Source organism: Chelonia mydas, chromosome 3, assembly GCF_015237465.2.
Source record: "Chelonia mydas isolate rCheMyd1 chromosome 3, rCheMyd1.pri.v2, whole genome shotgun sequence".
NCBI lineage: Eukaryota > Metazoa > Chordata > Testudines > Cheloniidae > Chelonia > Chelonia mydas.
Genome location: NC_057851.1, coordinates 105,979,052 through 106,003,522, shown reverse-complemented (window position 1 = coordinate 106,003,522; position 24,471 = coordinate 105,979,052). Strand labels below are relative to the sequence as shown.

Here is a 24,471-nt window from a genome sequence, read left to right as displayed (position 1 = left end):
TTAATTTTGCTGGGTGTAAACTAATTAAGGTGGTGGGATATAATTGGTTACATAATCATGTTACAATATGTTAGGATTGGTTAGTTAAATTTCAGTAAAATCATTGGTTAAGGTACAGCTAAGCAAAACTCAAGTTTTACTATATAGTCTGCAGTCAATCAGGAAGTGGGTGGGTGGGTGTGTGGGTGGGTGGGGGAAATGGGAACAGGGAATGGGGGTGGGGAATTGGAATCATGTTTGGCTAAGGGCAGGAATGGGAACAGGGACACAGGTGTAAGGCTCTGTGGTGTCAGAGCTGGGAAGGGGGACACTAAGGAAGGAAACTGGAATCATGCTTGCTGGAGGTTCACTCCAATAAACATCGAATTGTTTGCACCTTTGGACTTCGGGTATTGTTGCTCTCTGTTCATGCGAGAACGACCAGGGAAGTAAGTGGGTGAAGGAATAAGCCCCCTAACATGTAAGGCATGCAACTTTACATGCGTATGCAAGGTCATGACCTCGTATGTGCGAAGGATCCCATTTTGTAGAACATGTGGCATGACCTCTCATGTGTGTGAGATCACACGGTGTGGAGGATGCCATCTGGTTCTTCAAAATGATGTCCTCCGTGAAGCGTTCAGGGGCCAGACAGAATCATCCTACGGGCACAGTCAGTCCTGGGGCATGCAATGCATGTGTTGCATACACAGACATCACTGTCAACATGCTAATGGTGGTATGCATCACCCCTTTGACTAGCTGAGAGCTCTGCTAATCATAACTATGGTGCCAGGGTGCAATTGTGGACTAGACCTCAGAGCAACAACCATTCTGTCTCCAGAGTATGTGAAGAGCTGCTTTACAGGACAATGAGACATGCTTTACTGACAGCATTTCATTATATTTATTGGGATTATTATCTAGGAATCCTTTGGCATGGCTGAAAGATTCAGCTTTCACTGATGTTAAATTAGAAGTTTTCAAAAGCTCGGGTTTTAACAAACATTCACTTAGATTAGGTCTCAAGCTATGATCGTCTTCTTTGCACCATGGGTAGTGACTGTATTACCAAAAACACTGATGAGAGTTTTTACACAGAGTCAAACATGCATAACGTAGACAAATATTCAGAGACAGATACAGTGATATTTGTCCAATTCAAACTTTGCTCTAAAACGGCAGGCCAGTATGAAAGTCTTTAAGCCAAATGCTTTGTGTAAGATTCCAAAAGAATAATATATAATTTGAACATTGCCTTTTCCAACATCTTCAGATCACTGGAAATAAAACAGAAACCCTAGGAGGAAGTGAATGGACATATACTACTTTAGAGAAATGTTTTCAGAGCTGACCTTTCGTAAGTTTTGTTAACATTCACATGCATTGTGTTCACCAACACAATTAAGACCCATTCAGCTCTCTAGAAGAGAAGAGTTGAAGAAAGGCTTAATCTGGAAAAGTATCTTCAAAAAAGGCCTGTTGTTTCCACTCAGTCAAGTGCTTATATCACTTGCCTCCACCAAAACAAAACGAAAGAACTTTAAAGATCTCTTACCCTTTCCCATTTGATCCAACAGATTCTGTCCACTTTGGCTCAGATCATCTATTTTCTGGCTTTTCTCGGCCATTTCTTTTTCTAGGGCCTGTGAATCAAATCCCAGCAAAGAACATAGTTTCAAAGATGGGCATTTCAATTGACATAAAAACTTTTTCAGTACAGCACATAATACATACTTCCCTGCCACTCCCCAGATAACTCAGGATTTCTTTAAGGAGATTCCAGTTGCAAACAGCAACACATCTTTGAGTGTTTTCTAGTCAGGTTTCCTTCAGAAACTAGTGCAAAACTGTATTACATAGTAAAACTTACTGGTCACAAAAAAAGTGAAAGATTAATCATAGTAGCAGGATACCAAAAATAAAAGGTGACCAAAACAGTCTGGTGGGCCAGTGATTATGAGATGTGGACCCTTTCATATATGAATTCCAATTCAAACCTGAAACGTGCAGCATGTGACTAACTATTTAGCAGCCATTCAGTGTCCCATGGGAAAGTGACTTTTCAGTTAAATTCATATTAAAATACAGTAAAAAGTACAGTTGGAAATCTCAGAAGAGAACAGTGGGGTGAAGGTAACAGCCCACTTACTCAGCAACACAGGCCAGCAAGGGCACACCACTCTACACTCTCTGTACTGGCTCCCCAGGGAATATTTTATTCCCTGCATTTAAAGCCAACAAGCATTTTCTCCCAGTGCCAGTTGCAAGAAGTTGATAAAACACTGCAATTTTATTCCTAGTGTTGTTGAAGCATTCTTGGTTTTTTGTTTGATCCATGTTTATTAAGTTTAGTCTAAGTCAAATTCAGCCAATGGGTAGAATTTCCTGGCCTTTTATTTTTGAATGCTTAACTCCCATGTTCTTTTCCAGTTAATTTTGTGTGCCTTAAAGGGCCTCATTTTGGTCTCCTAAATGTCTCTGGAAAACTTTCATAAATTCACAGGAATAGGATTTGGCCCCAAATTAACAATAAGTGAACAGTGTTGTCCGCTGAGTAGAGCTAACTGCAGTAATTTACACTGTGAGCTGCAGAAGTTGGTCCTGCAGACGTATGTAATTCTGTTAAAGAATGCGTCGAATCCAGTGAAATCTGAAGCTTCCAATTTGCCTAGAAAGTAGATATTGCAGATGCAAGCTTCTCCATGTTGCCCTGCCTACACATTTTTAATTTGTTCTTTTGAGAATGTCCTGATGCTTGCAAGATCAGGGCTCCAGGCGCTTTTATTTTTCCCTCTCTCTCCATACCACACATCATTAGAAGTGAAACTGTTAATTCTTTCAAATAACTGAAGTTTCTTTTCCCTCCTACCATTTCCCCCAAAAAAGCTTCTTTAAAAATAATTGAGTAATGAGGGAAATCTGAGTCGAATTAATGAGCTTTCAAATGTGGTGTGAAGGCAGAGAGATTCATGGTCATTTTGATACATTCTGGGAGTGAAGTCTGCAATAGATGCTGGAGGCCTAGAAACCTGCCCCCTGTACTAATGGGTGTATTGCTCCAGTGTGATTGTGTAGAGGGAGATGGTTCCTCAGATAACCTGTGCCAGCCTTGTGGAGAGCGCTGAATACCAAAACCTCAACCTTGAATTTAAATTTCTTAAATCGAAACTGTCAAAATCATTTCCCTTCTTCCTTCCTTTTTATTTTGGGGGCAGTAATTAAATTATTGGTTCAGATTGGCTTCTTTAACTTATAGTAAATATAGGGCCAACGTTTTGAAACTGGAGTGGCTCCATCTTCCTTCTTAGCTCTTCTCTCGTTTCCATTTCCCAACATGTCCATTGTGCTCAGGTCAAACAGCTCAGCTAAATAACCCTTCACATCCTTAACCCACATTTCACTGGGGTTTTTTTATTTTTAAAATCTCACACACACACCAGGAACCCCCTCGCTACTCCCTCTTGCGCCGTCCATCTACCCCTCCTTCCAGTTCCCCCTCAAAATAAATCTTCTTGAAGGGATGCACAAGCCACAGTCTAAAATTCAATTAACTTTTTAATTATAATCCCTCCTGATGCATGCCAGTGACCTCACAGACTTATTGTTTGCACACTCATCCTTTTCTCCATCAACTCTTCATGTTTGTCACCCTCTTCTACTCCTGTCTTAACACAGACTCCAAGCCTGCAATTGACAACAGACAGGTGGAACTGCTACACTTCCCTGGAACCCTTACTTACTTAAATGGGGCTCCACAGGGGAGCATGCTGTCTATGTGCTGTAAATTGCAGAATTGGGATCATACTGTAAACTCTTCTGGGCAGGGACTGTTTTGTGAAGAGCCATGCACATTTATGGAGGTTTATGAATAATAAAAATAATAATAATAATAATAATAGCAGCAGCAGCTATAACATCCTTCCATATAGCCTCAATGTCATCTTTTTGCACTGGAGCCTACTCAGAAGTGAGCCTCCTTCTGGAGACTTACATATGCACATTAAGATCCCACAAGCAGATTCAAGTACTGCTAATATTCCAGTAAGCTTTTGCAAAGACAATGCTTTTAAAAAAAAATGGTGACAAGGATTAACTCTTCCAATGGCATGAATCCAAGACAGAGGAGGCATAGCTCCCACAGGGTCTTGTAAATTCTACACTGTCTCACAGGTTGGTGTCAGTTTTATAGCAACAGTACTGTATAAAGCATATAATTACAGGGACTCTGACCCATGCTAAGATTCTAAGTAGTAAGATTCCAATTACTTTAGCAATAAAACACTTCAGGCTCTTCTGAGGGATAGGGTGGGCAGAGGGTATGCCTCCAGGGGATTGTGTGTAGAGACTGCCCACAGCTGTATACTTCCCCAAAGTTTCTTGAGTTTTCAATCAGTCCCCATCTCCAGTTGTCAGCCATGAGGCCAAAATAAGTAGCCAGATAGAAAACACAATAATCCTCAAGAAATGCACTTATTACTACACTGAAGATAGATATTAGCAAGAAAAAAAACCCAACTCCCAGTAAATCAGTAAGCATGACCCGACAGCCACAATATCGCTTATAGCCAATCAGAGCGTTCCACATTTGTCCAGCATTCTAGAGCCATTTAACAATGGGACTTAATCCACAGAAACCTCTCAGATCTGACTACCACCAACTGATAGCAAGCAAAAACTGACACAAACTATTCACTGGAACATCCTTCCATCTTCTCAGTTTACCTTCAACTTTTCTTTCACGTTTGCAGTCTCTCTCATCTTCTTGTATTCTTTGATCTCTATGGCCTGAATGGCAGTTTTTGATTTCAAAATCCAATTCAACAGCTCAGCATTTTCAGCATCAAACCTGGTTTAAAAGGTCAGACAAAATTTTTCATCTTTTTTTTTCCCCATTCAGTCACTGTGTCTTTTATTAAGCTCTGCACGTTCCTCCATCAACACTGAGAAAGCAAGATGGCGCACACACATTCATGTATTTTCACATTACTGTCCTACCACAAGTAAGCAGCGACAAACCTCACTGCTTACAGGTTTCAGAGTAGCAGCCATGTTAGTCTGTATTTGCAAAAAGGTGTACTTGTGGCACCTTAGAGACTAACCAATTTATTTATTTGAGCATAAGCTTTCGGAGCTACAGCTCACTTCATCGGATACATTCAGTGGAAAATACAGTGGGGAGATTTATATACACAGAACATCAAAAATGGGTGTTTATCATGCACACTGTAAGGAGAGTGATCACTTAAGATGAGCTATTATGAGCGGGGGGAAGAAAACCTTTTGTAGTGATGATCAAGGTAGGCCATTTCCAGCAGTTAACAAGAATGTCTGAGGAACAGTTGGGGGGGGTGGGGGGGGGTAAACAAGGGGATATCATTTTACTTTGTGTAATGACTCAACCACTCCCAGTCTCTAATTCAAGCCTAAGTTAGTTGTATCCAATTTGCAAATTAATTCCAATTCAGCAGTCTCTCGTTGGAGTCTGTTTTTGAAGTCTTTTTGTTGAAGAATAGCCACTTTTAGGTCAGAAATCGAGTGACCAGAGAGATTGAAGTGTTCTCCGACTGGTTTTTGAACCTTATAATTCTTGACATCTGATTTATGTCCATTTATTCTTTTACGTAGAGACTGTCCAGTTTGACCGACGTACATGGCAGAGGGGCATTGCTGGCACGTGATGGCATATATCACGTTGGTAGATGTGCAGGTGAACGAGCCTCTGATAGTGTGGCTGATGTGATTAGGCCCTACGATGGTGTCCCCTGAATAGATATGTGGACACAGTTGGCAACGGGCTTTGTTGCAAGGATAGGTTCCTGGGTTAGTGGTTCTGTTGTGTGGTGTGTGGTTGCTGGTGAGTATTTGCTTCAGGTTGGGGGGTTGTCTGTAGGCAAGGACTAGCCTGTCTCCCAAGATTTGTGAGAGAGATGGGTCGTCCTTCAGGATAGGTTGTAGATCCTTGATGATTCGTTGGAGAGGTTTTAGTTGGGGGCTGAAGGTGACGGCTAGTGGCATTCTGTTATTTTCTTTGTTGGGCCTGTCCTGTAGTGGGTGACTTCTGGGTACTCTTCTGGCTCTGTCAATCTGTTTCTTCGCTTCAGCAGGTGGGTATTGTAGTTGTAAGAATGCTTGATAGAGATCTTGTAGGTGTTTGTCTCTGTCTGAGGGGTTGGAGCAAATGTGGTTGTATCGTAGAGCTTGGCTGTAGACAATTTTTTCATGTTCTGTGTGTATATAAACGTCCCCACTGTATTTTCCACTGAATGCATCCGATGAAGTGAGCTGTAGTTCACGAAAGCTTATGCTCAAATAAATTGGTTAATCTAAGGTGCCAGGAGTACTCCTTTTCTTTTCACTGCTTACAGACTCTTTATTAAACTGCCACAGTGAAAACCATATCATCATCAACTTCCCTTGCAGGAACTTTGATGCAATGATACCATTTGTTTTCTCATTTTACAGATACCTTACAACACATGACATAAGGTCCTATAGGATGCATCTTACAATGCTATAAGCATAAGAATAGGTTTCCCTAAAACAAAACAAAATTAAAAATATGAATGAGACAACTAAGGACTATTTTTTCTCCAAACTCTAAATATATGTAAAAAATACATATTAGCTTAAATGTAGAACCAGCAGCTAAAGAACTACATAACAATAACTCAGAGAGCAGCTGGCAAAAGCATTATAAATGATCAGCTGATTGAAAAATATCTTATAATCTGGCTCTTCAGCTACACTAAGGGCTTGTCTACATAGGAAAGCTAAGCCACTATCAGCTAAGGTGTAAATTTAAACCAACATATTTATACCAGAATAGCTTACCATAAGAGTGACTTTTTTAGCTTTAGTTTAAACCATTTCCAAAGTGACAAATTAAACAAGAAAAAAATAAAATAAAAACAAACACACACTCGTATAAGGCTATGTATCGGGACTATACCAGTTTAACTATATTGGTTTAAAGTCACACTTTAGATTATATCAGTATTACTTTCCCATGCAGAACAACAGCCTGTAATTAACCCAGTGAGAAACTAATTCCAGCAAGTTACTGTTAAGTCAAACTGTTCATGGGAGAATTTGCAGGTTTCCTGCCATTGTTCATTTATTGGCTCAAATGTGTGTTGCCGAGAAGTGGCAAAAACATCAACTGAAAGTTTAACCTGTTTTTTCCAACTCCATTCTCTGATACAGCTTTAACACTAGTAAAGGGAGATGGTAAAATGAGGCAGGATCAATCACTGCCTTAAAAAGCAAACACAGTTTACACAGCATCATGAACCTCTAATTCAAGAACTGTAAACAGAGAAGGATGATCTTATGGTTAAGACATCAGACTGGGACTAAGGTGCTCTGGATTCAATCAGACACTGCGCTACAGACTTGTCAGGTGACCTCAGACAAGTTCCTTTATCTCTCTGTGCTTTAGTTCTCCATCTTGAAAATGGGGATATTTTAAGCTATAAAAAGATACAGCTATTTCTTACCATGTGTAGGAACAGCATCTAGCACAGTAAAGCCCTGCTCTTGGCTCAGGCCTCTAATATTAATAAAGTACAGAAGACAAACCGCTGACTGGTCAAATAAACTACTGAATTTTTCAAAATAGAGAGTAAACGGAAAATGACATGGGTAAGACAAATGCATGCACAGCATCTACTCTGTTCATTTATCTTGACCATAGTAATTTAGTTTTTGTTACAATATTTCATAAAGGACACTAAAGTACATTTTGTTAAAACACACCACGCACCCAAATGAGTTCCTCGCAATGAGACCTCAATACCTTCTGGTCTCTGCTATTAAATATATAAGAAGGCTGGGGGCAGACCACCAGTTTTTCTGTCCAGATAGTTGCGACAATGTATTTTAATGCAATTACAAGTAAATAATAAATTAATAAATTATATATTCCTAAATAAAATAAATATTACTTGGCACTTGTGTGGTGCTTTTAATCTAAAGATCTAAAAGTGCTTTACAAAGGAAATTATCTCCATTTTTCAATGGGGAAACTGAGGCACAGAGAGGCTGAGCACCACATTTTTCAGCAGTCTTGAGCACCCAGAACTCCATTTGAAGTTAATGGGATCTGCAGGTATTCTGTATCTCTGAAAACCAGATGGTGAATGGACTTCCACAAAAACCACACAGTGAAGCAGTGACAGAGCAACAAACAGAACTCAGGTCTATGAGAAAATGTCTTCTAAATAAATAAAATGGAGATACATTCACTTTTTGAGTGGTGGAAAAATTCATGATTATTCGTTACACACCAATTTCCAGAAGGTTGTGTGTAACATCTTTAAACCTTTGCACAAGTGGAGGTGCAATGCAGAGCATATGTCACTGTCAGAGATGGGGACCTACCAAGTATAATTGGGGCCCGCACTTATGCGAAAATAACAGATTTTTCTTTTGAATCACTGGCAGTTTGGGGGGAAGGGGGCGAGCGGAATCAAAAAAAACAATTGTGTCAACCTGAAACAAAATGTTTGGCAAATCAAAAAGTTGGAAAAAAAACAGATGATTTTTGAAAACTCATTTTTTAAAACTTAGTTTTGAAATTTACTTGAAAGTTTTTAAAGAAGTCATTCTGAATCAAAAATTCAAAACACATTTTGTTTTAGCTTTTAAGGTTTTTCTTCCCCCGGACAAACAAATCTACAAGTTTGCAAAACATTTTGGTCAACCCAAATTTGCATTTTTTGTTTAAAAAAGTTTTGGCTGAAAAATTTCACCCAGCACTAGAGGTTATAGATATTTCTTACTTGCATAAAGACAATTTCATATATAAAGACTAAGGAAAATAAGTTTAAAATATTGTCTAGTGAGTAACAAATACCAATAATGCATTCTTACCTTTTTTTTGCTGCAATATCCACGGGTATCTGCCTTTTCTTTGGTGGTGGAGGTGGTGGTAGTTCCTGTCTGGATTCTTTTATCATTACCTGCTCCTTTACAGAAATCATTTCAGTATCTGTCTTCTGTGAAACTTGGGACACTCCGACATTTCCCACAGCCTGTGTTACCTACACAAAAAACGGTTTAGCAAATAGAGTTTATACTTTACGGGACAAATTCTGTGTAGTTTTCCCCCCCACCCCCCAATCAATTACATTTACATGTCATTCAAACCCATTTAACAGTAAAATTAAATTAAATAGTAAAATCACTCTTTTAGACCTTCTCATCTGTAGATCTCAAAGCACTTCAACAAAAGAGTTAAGTAATATTATCCTAATTTTTCCAGATGGGGAAACTAAGCATCAAAATGCTCAAATTGACTGAAAGTTTGTAGCAGATTGAGTAAATATAATCAACAAAGCAAATGACAGATTTTCATTCACTGGTAAAAACTAACACTCAGAGGAGGAGAGGGGAAGGAGGAAGAGTTGTTGTTTTTAAGTATAACACAGAACTTTAATGTTTATGCTGCCAGTTCATCGCAACTAGACTCCAACTATGCAAAAATTGACATGCAATCCATAGACCCATTGGGAGTCTATTGACTTTACAGGGCTTTGGACTGGACTCATGGGAGTGCTCTAGACAGTTAAAGTTAAGCACGTGATTAAGTCTTTTTCAGAAATGTGGCCTAGCTCAGTACTTCTCAAGCTATCTGATGTAGGGAACCGGCATTTTTTTTTTTTCCCAATGTGCGCGCAGACCGGCAGCCGATGGCTCGTGGACCGGCACCGGTCCACCGACCACCACTTTGAGTCGCACTGGCCTACCTTACTCATCACTCCTTACTCAACGGGAGTTTTGTCCAACTAAGAAATACTAACTGGAGCCCTAAATAGCAAGATATATGTTGTAAACATGCAAGCTTTGCTCTTATTCTTGCATGCAAAAATAAACGTTTACTTCTATAATTTCAATATATCATGGTAAATCTGAGAAAATGTTAAGAAAAAAATCACACTGGTCTAAATTCAGCCTTGGTATGACTCCATTTACTTATTTATTCTGACTTCTAAAGTATCACCAATTCAGCCAGTCTCAGCACCCTTACAACAAAAGTTCACATAATCAATAAAATTCCAAACAATATAAAATAAACTATTTTGCCCACCAGTAAAAGAAACATATTAATAAGCCCTCCCCCAGCCCCAACCTGAATGAAAGAAATTGAGCCCCACACAGCTGTGTCAAAAAGGTTAACAAATTTGGGCTCTGACAGACCAAGGGAAGTTCACAGAATTACATCAGGGATTAATTTAGACGTAAGTAACTGAATGAACCTTCCTTTACCAAAACTGGTGCCAAAGGCTTTGCTGAGCAATTCTGTCCATGGTGGCAAAGATTTTTATTTTTTTGAGTATATGGACACATCTCGAAGATTGAAAGACAATTTAATATTGTTTGCTTACCTGATTAGAGAAGTCCTCAAGCTTCTGAACTAAGCTGTCCCACCTCTGAGTTAGTTCCTCCAAATCACTGTCAATTTTCTTTGAAGCCCTGTTATTCCCAAGGAGCTGTGCCACATCCTGACCAACCTCACTTAGCTGATCTAGCATGTGACGCTTCATTCCCATATCTTCCTTCAAAATCTGACATTTAAAAAAATATATATATCACTTAAAGATCCCAAATATTTCCCCACCCCTTCCCAGATTTTACTCAATTTTTCTCTTTTAATTTCATAGACAAACTTATCCCATGATCTACATGAACTATGTGTTTTAAAAACAATTCTTTATCATGCAACAAGAGAAAGAAATTCATAAAAAATCTGCCCCAGAATCAGCTATTATATTGCAGAGTATTCAAGAGTACATATACTCCAAAATTTAGCATAGGTCTTAGCTAGCACTAGGAACTATGGGAAGTGTCTTTTATTGTCTTCAGTGAAACAATGGGAACTGCTGACCACAGAGGCGACTGGTCATAATGCGGCACAGAGAACCAGAGTTTGCCACAATAAGTTAAATACTCAAAACAGATGTCATTTTACAAAGAAAGAACTCCATGAAGGACTTTGACACACATAAGGAGGGAAAGTGTGGTCTGATTTTCAAAGGTGCTGAATGTTCACAGCTCCTACTGACATCAAATGAAGTCAAGCCAAAAACATGTTACTTATTCATGTTTTCTAAATTGACAGGGAAGACCAGGATACCAATACTCACAGCCAGTTTTCGGACATTCACACTCAGCTCTGTTTGATCTCTGAAGTTCCTTGTTTGGACTTTATTTAAAGCCTCCTCTTTTTCAGTTAACCAAGCTTTCAACAAGCACTGAAGAGGAAAAAGAATACAGCACTTCTGAAACATACTACAGTGTCAAACAACTCATGGCAAATTCCTCCTTTCCGATCTTCTTGTTAGATCACACCACCACTGTTCTGCAGTCCTTACACGCATCAAATTTCTATTGGCATTAATAGGAGTCAGAGTAACAGCCGTGTTAGTCTGTATTCGCAAAAAGAAAAGGAGTACTTGTGGCACCTTAGAGACTAACCAATTTATCTGAGCATGAGCTTTCGTGAGCTACTATTAATAGGTAATAATAATAATTAATAATATTAATAGCTATTAATAGGAGTAGCACACATGTAGGGATAAAAGAATACTAGATTAGCTATCTGCCAGAAATTCAGCCTAAATTTACAAATTATTATACCAGAGTTAAATGCAGTGAAATATTTAGAATAATCCATTTTCCTTCTCATCACTAGCAGGCCCAGTGCTCCAAAAATCTTGCTCTCAGGACCTCTCAGTGCTTCTAGCCTTGGCAGTTTGTCACAACCAACTTTCAAATCACATGATTCTAATTACCAGCCTTGAATCTTTCTCAACTTCAGCTGAAACACAGTTTTAGCAGGCAATGCCTCACAAACTGCTAGAGACAGACTGACACTACTGTCAAATATCACAGATGAGGGGTGCTCTAACTTTTTCATAGCATGGAGCACATCTTTAAGGAGAAACTGTCTCATGGCTCCTCCTCCTCCCATCTCATCTGGAATTGTGAAGACCACTGTCCTTCCTCATCAGTGGTCAAATACCATCGTTGTGGTAACCACAACAATGCCTTATGTGAAAAAATGTTAGGAATTTATATTAGCTTCTTTTAATATAATTTAACAGCTGGAAGCAATAAGGAGCTGCCCATGTCCCATCCAACATTCCATGGACCACAGTTTAAGAACCACAGGGACACAGGGGTTTTTTTGTTTGTTTTAAAGCAGCCCTAGTAGTTCACTGGACATTAGACTATAAAACGGTCACCAGGATCCTCCGTCTAGCTGTGCAGTTTTGGCATTGGCCCAGGACTGATTAGCAACTCCTGGACCTAAGACTACTTTAGTTTTCCCTTCCCATATAACCTGAGTACATAAATGTATAGACAGGAAAATATACGGGTGATGAAAATGCCATAAAGTATGAAACAACGAAGCCACACCACTACATATTCACTGGAAAAATTAAGCTGATGTTCCAGCCAACACACTTTATGTAACTGAGTTAAGAAGCTGTTCAACATGAATGATTAATCTTCTGCTAACTTAGCTGACAATGATAACCCGCCTCCAGAAACTGAAACAATATAATCATTACAGTGCTAAGAAAGGAATGGCAATGACTGAATAATGTGTTTCCTGAGTGGTAAGAATTATGCTGCCTCGGCAGTTAGGTGTCCAAAGATTCTTCAGACACAGTCACCAAAAGACTGATGCATCTCTGTTCATTCGTCCAGCTGCCTGGTGCAATGGTGGAAGCGACAGCAGCTGACTGATCTAAAATATTTTTCTCAATGACAAATATTTTCCTGGAACTTGAAATTAGTTCTAACTTCAGTATTTCTAGTTAACTTAGTTTTCCTGGAACATATTAAGCTTGGTAGTTACAGAGGACTGATCCCAAGCCAGTACCTCAAACTGAAACAATTGTTGCTTTAAACCACTTAATTATTTCTTCAGATGAAAGGACATTTTGGTAAAACACTGACATTTCCACATCATCACACTCACTATATTTTAAATATACAGTAAAAAACCTTCAAGGATTTTTCACTTTCAGAGTCACACAGTTCATGTACATTATGTAAAATACTTGCACATGGAGACTCACGTGTAAGTTGCACTCATTTCCACTGATTAAGCTGTTCCCATTTCCCGGTTAGCAAGCAATCCTCCTGAATGCACATCTGATAAGAACTGCACTTGCAGCTCTGCAAGGACCAGAAGCACATTCACATAAGCTACTTTGACATGGGAGTAGTTGAGGGCCTGTACCATGACCTGGAGTGGCTCCTCTGTTCATCTCCTTGACTCAGATATAAGCCTACCCCACACAAAAACTGCCATAAAATTTTGCTCTACATTTCTCTGCTTATACAAGAATATATGTATGACATTTGAGAGACCAGTTTCTAAAACCAGCAGAGTCATGCTAGCTACAATCAGGATTAATGGTAGTCTATAGAAAACATTACTATAACATGGTTCTCAGATGAAAAAAATCTCAGGCCTGGTATACACTACAGAGGTTAGGTCAACGTAAGACAATTTATGTCAACCGAGGTCTGTAAGCATCTACACTGAAGTGTAGTTCCCACTGACGTAAATTGCCCCCTATCTTAGCTTAACTTCACCTCCGTGAGACGCATTGCGTTATGGTTGACGTAGTTAGAGAAATGCAGTGTCTGAGTAGGCACTGTGTTACTTACATCACCTGATGGCTGTCAGCCCTGTGCAGGGCTCACAGCTGGAGCCGTCCCCATCCCAGGGCTGACAGCTCAGCAGCAGGGCTCCAGCTTTGCGTGCCCCACAATGCCCCACACAGTTAAGTCGGTGGAAGCATTCCTGGGGGGGGGACACACCACCGACAGAGGGGGCGTAGTGTGGACATAAACCACCGCAGCTGCACATCAACCTAACTTAGGTTGACTTAATGGCACTGTATAGATCTGCTCTCAGTCACAGAAGCCAGGCTGGAACCCTGCTAGCTACAACGGGATAGATACCATTGTTCTACACCCACCAGCCATAGGACCCAAACAGATTTTATTTTTCATAGACGTGAATAAGCATATCTTTATTCTTTATAGCATTTCATGCCGCTATTTAAGAATACCAAGCTGCCAAAGTACTGCCCAACTATTGCTATTAAACAGGACTACAGAATAAGCACTAGCTCTCAAACAAGGGCTCTGACTATCACAGCTGAAGAAAGCACCCAGTTTGGCTGTTTACGCTAAGACTTAAATTGTTATTTTTAACATGCTGTGCAAATAAACCTAAGTGTAGTGTCACATCAAGTAGGCTTAAACTCATATTGCCATCTCTTTGTATCTCAAAATTATGTAAATAAATCAGCAAATATTGAGATAGGGCACGTACCTCATTCTATTAAAGTGCCTGTTTTATTTTATACCCATAACTGTAAAAATATTAGTCATAGGATTGATTAGTTGGCTGCAAAACAATGTGTTTGTGTGAACGCTGGCAGCACATAGAGCACATTTGGGAAAGATTCTAGAATTACCAGGCTGCCAATGAGTTAGTGATTCACTCTTACTTCGCTCTCAGCGTGAATGACCAACAGTTTCCATTTTACTCCATTCTTGACCGGTCTTAACCAAAATAAAACAATCTGTTATTTAAATACTGTTTTACAGTTTGAATATAAATCAGATACAAATCCTTTAACTATCTCACCATTACACAGACAAACATGCACTCATGGGTGGCAGGGATAATAGGCAAGGGGAGGGTAAGCCACGGCCCCACCCATGCTCCACCCTGAGACTGCTCCCTCACTCCCCTAAAGCTGGTGGGGGATCAGCTCAGGCTGGTGGCCTGGAGCTTGGCCGGCCAGCAGCAGGCTCGGGCGAAATGGTATTCGGGCCGGCATCTGGGGCAGGTGGGCCATGGCTCAGCTCGGCTCCTCCAGCCACAATGGAGGGGAAGAGTGGCAGAAGGGGTGGGGCTAGCCTCCCCGAAGGCGGTTTCATGTGCTGCCCATATATACATGGTTAGCTAACAAGACAGAAGAGTCCAATGTCCATGGGGTCCTAAGTTGACAAATTATCCTCAACACTCCACAAATATTGATCCTGCAAGATAAGATGCTCAGAACTGCATTGTGATGCAATTACTTCTATATTAAAGTCACTGGGAACGCACACTGATATTATTATGAACGAGGAGTAAGGATTATTTTAATAATGCAAGAAAAATGAAGCTGGAAAGCAAAAATGTGCAACTGATAAAAATTTTATTTTCTACAACACTTCACATGTGGAACACACTGGCACAATATATTACGGCAAAACAATCATTTTAATTTTTTAAAGGATTATATATTTTTTACAGTTATGAATATCACTACATTGGACAGGATAAAAATGTGCAAACTCTCATGCCTAGACTTAAGAAACTTCTTCCTCGGGGGCTTGAATAAAAGGGTCACTGTGTTCAGGAACCCAAACCAGAATGACAACAAAATCCAACTCCACAGGGCTGTTTTCTCCCTGAGAGCAGTTAGTCCTTCATCAGAAAAACAAAACAAGAAAAAAAAAAAAAAAAAAAAAACAAGCTCCTTCCAGGTTGCCCCATATCCCAAATCCTCCTTTGTATCAAGTGGAGGAAGAAGTTGGGGGAGTAGCACTGTATGTAAGGGAGCAGTATGACTGCTCAGAGCTCCGGTACGAAACTGTAGAAAAACCTGAGTGTCTCTGGATTAAGTTTAGAAGCGTGTGCAACAAGAGTGATGTAGTGGTGGGAGTCTGCTATAGACCACCGGACCAGGGGGATGAGGTGGATGAGGCTTTCTTCCGGCAACTCACGGAAGCTACTAGATCGCATGCCCTGATTCTCATGGGTGACTTTAATTTTCCTGATATCTGCTGGGAGAGCAATACAGCGGTGCATAGACAATCCAGGAAGTTTTTGGAAAGCGTAGGGGACAATTTCCTGGCGCAAGTGCTAGGGGAGCCAACTAGGGGGGGCGCTTTTCTTGACCTGCTGCTCACAAACCGGGTAGAATTAGTGGGGGAAGCAAAAGTGGATGGGAATCTGGGAGGCAGCGACCATGAGTTGGTTGAGTTCAGGATCCTGACGCAGGGAAGAAAGGTAAGCAGCAGGATACGGACCCTGGACTTCAGGAAAGCAGACTTCGACTCCCTCAGGGAACAGATGGCCAGGATCCCCTGGGGGACTAACATGAAGGGGAAGGGAGTCCAGGAGAGCTGGCTGTATTTCAAGGAATCCCTGTTGAGGTTACAGGGACAAACCATCCCGATGAGTCGAAAGAATAGTAAATATGGCAGGCGACCAGCTTGGCTTAATGGTGAAATCCTAGCGGATCTTAAACATAAAAAAGAAGCTTACAAGAAGTGGAAGGTTGGACATATGACCAGGGAAGAGTATAAAAATATTGCTCGGGCATGTAGGAAAGATATCAGGAGGGCCAAATCGCACCTGGAGCTGCAGCTAGCAAGAGATGTCAAGAGTAACAAGAAGCGTTTCTTCAGGTATGTTGGCAACAAGAAGAAAGCCAAGGAAAGTGTGGGCCCCTTACTGAATGAGGGAGGCAACCTAGTGACAGAGGATGTGGAAAAAGCTAATGTACTCAATGCTTTTTTTGCCTCTGTTTTCACTAACAAGGTCAGCTCCCAGACTGCTGCGCTGGGCATCACAAAATGGGGAAGAGATGGCCAGCCCTCTGTGGAGATAGAGGTGGTTAGGGACTATTTAGAAAAGCTGGACGTGCACAAGTCCATGGGGCCGGACGAGTTGCATCCGAGAGTGCTGAAGGAATTGGCGGCTGTGATTGCAGAGCCCTTGGCCATTATCTTTGAAAACTCGTGGCGAACGGGGGAAGTCCCGGATGACTGGAAAAAGGCTAATGTAGTGCCAATCTTTAAAAAAGGGAAGAAGGAGGATCCTGGAAACTACAGGCCAGTCAGCCTCACCTCAGTCCCCGGAAAAATCATGGAGCAGGTCCTCAAAGAATCAATCCTGAAGCACTTACATGAGAGGAAAGTGATCAGGAACAGTCAGCATGGATTCACCAAGGGAAGGTCATGCCTGACTAATCTAATCGCCTTTTATGATGAGATTACTGGTTCTGTGGATGAAGGGAAAGCAATGGATGTATTGTTTCTTGACTTTAGCAAAGCTTTTGACACGGTCTCCCACAGTATTCTTGTCAGCAAGTTAAGGAAGTATGGGCTGGATGAATGCACTATAAGGTGGGTAGAAAGCTGGCTAGATTGTCGGGCTCAACGGGTAGTGATCAATGGCTCCATGTCTAGTTGGCAGCCGGTGTCAAGTGGAGTGCCCCAGGGGTCGGTCCTGGGGCCGGTTTTGTTCAATATCTTCATAAATGATCTGGAGGATGGTGTGGATTGCACTCTCAGCAAATTTGCGGATGATACTAAACTGGGAGGAGTGGTAGATACGCTGGAGGGGAGGGATAGGATACAGAAGGACCTAGACAAATTGGAGGATTGGGCCAAAAGAAATCTGATGAGGTTCAATAAGGATAAGTGCAGGGTCCTGCACTTAGGATGGAAGAATCCAATGCACCGCTACAGACTAGGGACCGAATGGATCGGCAGCAGTTCTGCGGAAAAGGACCTAGGGGTTACAGTGGACGAGAAGCTGGATATGAGTCAGAAGTGTGCCCTTGTTGTCAAGAAGGCCAATGGCATTTTGGGATGTATAAGGAGGGGCATAGCGAGGAGATCGAGGGACGTGATCGTTCCCCTCTATTCGACACTGGTGAGGCCTCATCTGGAGTACTGTGTCCAGTTTTGGGCCCCACACTACAAGAAGGATGTGGATAAATTGGAGAGAGTCCAGCGAAGGGCAACAAAAATGATTAGGCGTCTAGAGCACATGACTTATGAGGAGAGGCTGAGGGAGCTGGGATTGTTTAGTCTGCAGAAGAGAAGAATGAGGGGGGATTTGATAGCTGCTTTCAACTACCTGAAAGGGGGTTCCAAAGAGGATGGCTCTAGACTGTTCTCAATGGTAGCAGATGACAGAACGAGGAGTAATGGTCTCAAGTTGCAATGGGGGAGGTTTAGAATGGATATTAGGAAAAACTTTTTCACTAAGAAGGTGGTGAAACACTGGAATGTGTTACCTAGGGAGGTGGTAGAATCTCCTTCCTTAGAGGTTTTTAAGGTCAGGCTTGACAAAGCCCTGGCTGGGATGATTTAACTGGGAATTGGTCCTGCTTCGAGCAGGGGGTTGGACTAGATGACCTTCTGGGGTCCCTTCCAACCCTGATATTCTATGATTCTATGAAGAAAAACCTGGTCCCCTTCACCAGGCCCCAGTCCGATCCTCTCCACTGGAGATGAAGCTCTACTCATCTCTCACTGGCAAACCCTCTCCACCCTGATTCATTGAAAACCTGAGATACTTAATGGCTTCTCTTTCATAAGGCACAGCTCTTCGCTCCAATCTTCAATATATTAGTTCCCAGTTTCCTTTATTTAGTTCTGAAACCTCATGCAGTTCCTACTACATGGACTTTTGATCTCAACAGAGCAAAGGGATTTAATTACTTCATGATTCAGCTACTAACAGGTAGGAATTGTATCCTACCACATCACATTATTGTTCATTATCAGGGTTTTAAAGTTTCCTCAGGAGCATGGTAGAGACAAGGTACTGGACAAGATTGGTCTGAGCCACTACAGTTATTCCTACATTACTTTTATGTACAGGTTGGCAGGTCCGAAAGAGAAGAGATTAATTTTGCATCTTGTGGCAAATAATTTTACAGATGAAAATTTTACAGTTTGACAAATGTTTTCGCTAGTTACAATTGTAATGAGTTAGAATCAGAATTTTGGGATATTTGCACAGTTTCCTACCTGCTCTTCCACCAACTCCTGCCACAGTATCTGAATGTCTTGCAGCTTCATCCAACGTTCCTCAGTCCAATGACAAACTGCTGTCCAACGCTCGCCAAGTCTCTACAACAGCAAGAAATGTTAATGAACATTCAGTCACACTTTGAAATGCATAAAAAGCTAGATATTCAAACACATGATTTTCTCTAAATCTCTATAACCTCTTTCTAAAATGAAAATTATCCAAGCCTAGAATTGCAATTATTGTTGTACATAAAGTCAAAGGAGGGAACTTTTAAGAATCCTCAACAGGTGGCCTAACTCTGAAAATCCCACGTTTTACCATCTCTTGTTTTAAGCCAAGTAGTAGTGTTTTTAATGTAAGACATTTTGGGGAAAATACCTTAAAAACTACAAGAAGTTATTTAGGCAGTACATAAAAAGGTCAACTCTTCAAACAGCAATATACTTTACAACCAAATTTCACATGTACATATCAACCAAAATTACTTATACAAAAGAGAAGGTAAAAAAAACTACTGTGAATCATAGAATATCAGGGTTGGAAGGGACCTCAGGAGGTCATCTAGTCCAACTCCCTGCTCAAAGCAGGACCAATCCCCAACTAAATCATCCCAGCCAGGGCTTTGTCAAGCCTGACCTTAAAAGCATCTAAGGAAGGAGATTCTACCACCTCCCCAGGTAACACATTCCAGTGTTTCACCACCCTCCTAGTGAAAAAGCTTCTCCTAATATCCAACCTAAACCTCCCCCACTGCAACTTGAGACCATTACTCCTTGTTCAGTCATCAGCTACCACTGAGAACAGTCTAGAGCCATCCTCTTTGGAACCCCCTTTCAGGTAGTTGAAAGCAGCTATCAACTCCCCCCTCATTCTCCTCTTCTGCAGACTAAACAATCCCAGTTCCCTCAGCCTCTCCTCATAAGTCATGTGTTCCAGTCCCCTAATCATTTTTGTTGCCCTGCGCTGGACTTTTTCTAATTTTTCCACATCCTTCTTGGAGTGTGGGGCCCAAAACTGGACACGGTACTCCAGATGAGGCCTCACCAATATCGAATAGAGGGGAATGATCACGTCCCTCGATCTCCTCGCTATGCCCCTACATATATATCCCAAAATGCCATTGGCCTTCTTGACAACAAGGGCACACTGTTGAGTCATATCCAGCTTCTCGTCCACTGTAACCCCTAGGTCCTTTTCTGCAGAACTGCTGCCGAGCCATTCGGTCCCTAGTCTGTAGCGGTGCATGGGATTCTTCTGTCCTAAGTGCAGGACTCTGCACTTGTCCTTGTTGAACCTCATCAGATTTCTTTTGGCCCAATCCTCTAATTTGTCTAGGGCCCTCTGTATCCTATCCTTACCCTCCAGCGTATCTACCTCTCCTCCCAGCTTAGTGTTATCTGCAAACTTGCTGAGGGTGCAATCCACACCATCCTCCATATCATTTATGAAGATATTGAACAAAACCGGCCAGAGGACCGACCCTTGGGGCACTCCACTTGCCAACTAGACATGGAGCCATTGATCACTACCCGTTGAGCCCAACAATTTGGCCAACTTTCTATCCACTCATTACTTTTGCATAGTTCCACAAATGAAATTGCATTAAGGGTAAAATTTTCAAAAGTGTCTAGTCTCTTAAGAGTACAAATCCACCAGACTATCAATTATCTTCTGTAAGCTGGATTTGTCCTCCAGAGTGACTTAGGCACTCTTAAAAATGGGTTTTGGACTTTTGAAAATTTTATCCCGAGCAATTTTATTAATTCTTTATGTTGTTATAAGAAACGAAGAGCAATCTCTCAGAGATAACAATGATTTAATAATTTGTTTACAGCACAAAAATGTGTCCAATTTTAAAATTCCATTAAAACTGATGTGTGGGGTATTATCTGTATTCAGGCAATGACAAATTAACTTCTTATTTTGGGGCCTGTAAGCCAGGTTTTCTGCAAACACCTTTCTATGCTTCAATTTTAATATTTTATTTCAGAGGAATAAAGCATATGCTAACAAATCATAGGTGTCAAAATACACTAGTGATTGAAGTTGGAGAAAAATTATGAATTAAGCTAGTTTACAATTAGAGGTACTATATTTACAGCAGCTTCACAATTAACTATCAGATAACAAACGTACGAAAACCAAGCCATCCTACATAGTTTATAAGTAACGTAGTACAACAAACAGTACAAAACATTTACCTGCAGTTGTTCTTCCAGTACAGCTGTGGCACTCTCACCACTGTTTTCATCAACAATCACCACCATGTGGGTCAATGAGTTTACCTTAACCTGCTCTATCTCAAGATCATTCTGCAGCCCCTGGAAGAACAAATCAATGGTTACAGGAACTAGATGGGGGTAAAGAGAAACCTTTTTGGCCATATCCATTAAAACTGTTGCTGTGGAAAAGTGCTAAAGACTCAACAATTAAGCAAATGTTTTATTAAGGAGAGCCATATCTATAATGTAACTAAGTAATAGAAAATGCAACTAGAAAGTGTAATGAAGCTAAAATACATTATTTCAGACGATGGAAGATACCAGGCAATAAGAAAAAGTTATATATTTAGTTTTTACCAGCCTTCTGTTTTCCTTTACAAAAAAAAAGTTCTTTGTGCTCTCACAAATAAAAAGGGATGTCTGAAAATTCAAATGTTTGGCTCTCAACAGCAAATGACATTCTGAACCTCTAATGATGCATGTAAGAAAGCTAAGGGTTTCTATAAAATGTGTTCCTATACATAATAAAGTATCAGATTGCAAGTATAACAGCAGATTAAATTACTTACTATGCACACTTGTCTTAATAGGTTTCGATGAAACAATAATTACAACTAACTGTACAGCTTTGATGATATATATTGGACACTATGTTCAGAGACAATACTGACAAAAGACTACACAGCAACTACAAAGAACATGTAGGAGAGGAGAGATACTCCTGTTATTTAGCAATATAGAAGTGTAGTTATTGTAAATATCTAGGTATTACACAACAACACGTATCACCAGAGTACCTCTGCCCCAGAAATATAGTTTTACATTTTCTATAGCATCTTTTATCCCAAAGGATCCTTGGTCCAGTAGATACAACACCGGAGTAGGATTTGGGAGACCTGGGTTCTATTCCCAGCTCAGCCAGTGGCCTGCTGGGTGACCTTGAACTAGTCACTTTATCCTCATTTTGAAGATTGGGTAAGTGAGGCACAGACAGATGACGATACTGACTTCTGCAAAGCACTCTGAGATCCACTAATGAAACACACTATACAAGAACTATGCATTATTATTCAAAATCTATATACTTCAAGCCACACTGAAACGTAGCCACTGCTCAAGATGGAGGAAGGAAACACTGCACTCAACTCACAAAACTGTGAGGGGCGGGGAAATTTTTACCAATGCCTTTCAAGGGCAAAGCCTACTCTTGTGGCAGTTTTTATAGGCTCTCTAATTGCCCTTTTCCCTTAAGATACGTACCTTACTGGGAACCGGGAAGAAGGTCAATAAGCTACGTCCACCTCAGAATGAATGTTCTTTTTAATGCTTACCATAGAATGCCGTAAGAGTGATGAGCATTCAAAAGCCCTCTCCCCTCTAAAAGCACCTGGGGCAGAAGGCAAGACTCTGCTCTAGAAACTTGGCTTAGAGCCATACCACTAGTGGAGTGCTGGGCAAATAAAAGAGCAATTTCTTCTTGGCTTAGTGGTTTGTTTGATGGTGGTGTTTTTTTGGGGGGGTGAGGGGTGGGGTTGTTTGTTTTGTAAGTGGCAAGAGGTACAGTGCACTTGAGCACACTCTGCTCTTCATTATGGATAAATTATTTGTTATTTTTCAGCCCCTCTCCTACACAGGCAACTTAATGAAGAATTTTTTTATGCAGCAAACAAGGCAAGATATGCAACTTCCACTAAAGGTGCTTTACTCAGTTAATAAACAAAGTGCTTTCAAAACTCTCCAGTTCTCTTCCTTTCCATTACCATCCCCTTCCACATCAAAACTATCAAGCATGGGCCTCAGTGTACAACCAGATCTGAATCTTGCCTTAAAAAAAGAGGACCGTGAAGTGGCTGCCACAATTGTGTTTCTCCATTGTAGCAGTCACTAAGTTTAGAGCTTCCGAGTATTTTTTCCTATATCATGTGTATTACAGAACAGGCAAAAGCCATTTACTTTATGTACTTCTATCTGTTTTTGAAGTGACTCTAAATCTTCAGCAAAGGCCTGAGATTCCATCTTTTGAATGCGCTCTTCTGTGACTGTCAGCCAGTCAGACAACTGCTGCAATTGCTTCTTCTGCAGTTCCATCAACACATCATGCAGGCTGCACATGGGAGAAAACAAAGGCAGAGTAATTCCAGAAAGGCTTTTGCAAGTAAAAAGCATAAGATCTAGGTATAAATAAGAGGAAAGCCACATAGTCATATCTAAGTCATTTATGTCTAAATAAAATTGTTCGGCATTTAATTCTAAACTCAAGAAAACATAGTTAAGCTTCTGTTTACTCCTCAAAAGTTAGTGAAATATGCCACCAGGGTACATAGAAATACGCTCAGAATTTCTAACAGCTTAATTGTTTCTTGCATCAGATGTTCATTCTTAACAACGACAATGTCAAGAGCAGCAATGAAATGCAGTTTCCCCCCTAATGACTGTAATAAAACGTAGCAGGAAAAAATCCTTCAGATAGTCCTTAGTATATAATAAATAAATACCACCCTTTACAATGACTGAAGGCTTTTATTTGTTTGAGAACTTAAATTACTACAACAATTTTAAGACTATTTGCTACACGTAGAAGCAGTAACCTGCATTTTCAGTCTGGCACCTTCTACATTATATACATATAAATATTTGCATTAAAGTAGCCAAGAACGCAGATTTTTTTCTCCTTCTTGCTTTGCTGAAGATGGGTTACTGAGCCACATACAGGACGGATTTAATGCTACAAAATGACAAGTCCATTCTGAAAAATCTGATATTAGGCCTCAAAAATCAGGCTAAATACACACGGACTTCCATTAACTAGTTTGCCAGCTATACAAGAAGTTTTAGGGCACAACTCACCGAGCTTGCCTGTCCATGCTGTCCACTCTTAGAGCTTCCCATCGAGAGTTCAGCAGTTTCATTTGTTCCTGGATCTCATTCTCCTCTTCCTCTGATAGATTGCCCTGTGCTATCAATTGGTTCCCAGCTTGCAGTACATTACCCACACTACTCTGGTGTGCAGTAAGCTCCATCATAAAAGCCTGGAAAAGGTACAACAAACGACATCATCTTAATTTGTGAGCTGCCATCAGGAGTTTATAACAGTCTTAGTAAACTGATAATGTTCAAACCACAACGCTGCAGAATAAGCTGGCATCATCAAAAGCACAAGCACAGCAGACCTTAACCCACTGGTCTCTACATCAGAAAATTTCAAAAGAACTGCCAGTATTTGTTTCGGTAAAACAAAAGAGGTGGCAAAGGAATAAAAATAGACCTTTCCCAAGAGAAGAAGTTGCAGGTTAGGAGACAACCTTTAAAAATAAGTTCACTAACAAACATATTAATTGGAAACAATGAAAACCAAAAACAGAACGTACTGCAAAGAAAGCAGATACGTTTTCAACTATGGAAATAAGAGTT

General features: G+C 40.6%; 1 protein-coding gene across 5 annotated transcripts in view; it reads right to left on the bottom strand.

The window, feature by feature from the left end:
• The window catches only part of UTRN (utrophin), a 594,587-nt gene that overhangs the window by 427,548 nt on the left and 142,568 nt on the right, over positions 1 to 24,471 (bottom strand). For all 5 annotated transcript variants that reach the window (XM_037894924.2, XM_043543078.1, XM_007056268.4 and 2 more), the window contains 9 exons: positions 23,908 to 24,089; positions 23,014 to 23,164; positions 21,040 to 21,159; positions 18,835 to 18,936; positions 11,127 to 11,234; positions 10,368 to 10,547; positions 8,854 to 9,023; positions 4,705 to 4,828; positions 1,538 to 1,625 (listed from right to left, as the gene is read on the bottom strand). In XM_037894924.2, the coding sequence (XP_037750852.1) occupies positions 1,538 to 1,625; positions 4,705 to 4,828; positions 8,854 to 9,023; positions 10,368 to 10,547; positions 11,127 to 11,234; positions 18,835 to 18,936; positions 21,040 to 21,159; positions 23,014 to 23,164; positions 23,908 to 24,089 (1,225 nt within the window). The remainder of the gene's footprint in view (positions 1 to 1,537; positions 1,626 to 4,704; positions 4,829 to 8,853; positions 9,024 to 10,367; positions 10,548 to 11,126; positions 11,235 to 18,834; positions 18,937 to 21,039; positions 21,160 to 23,013; positions 23,165 to 23,907; positions 24,090 to 24,471) is intronic.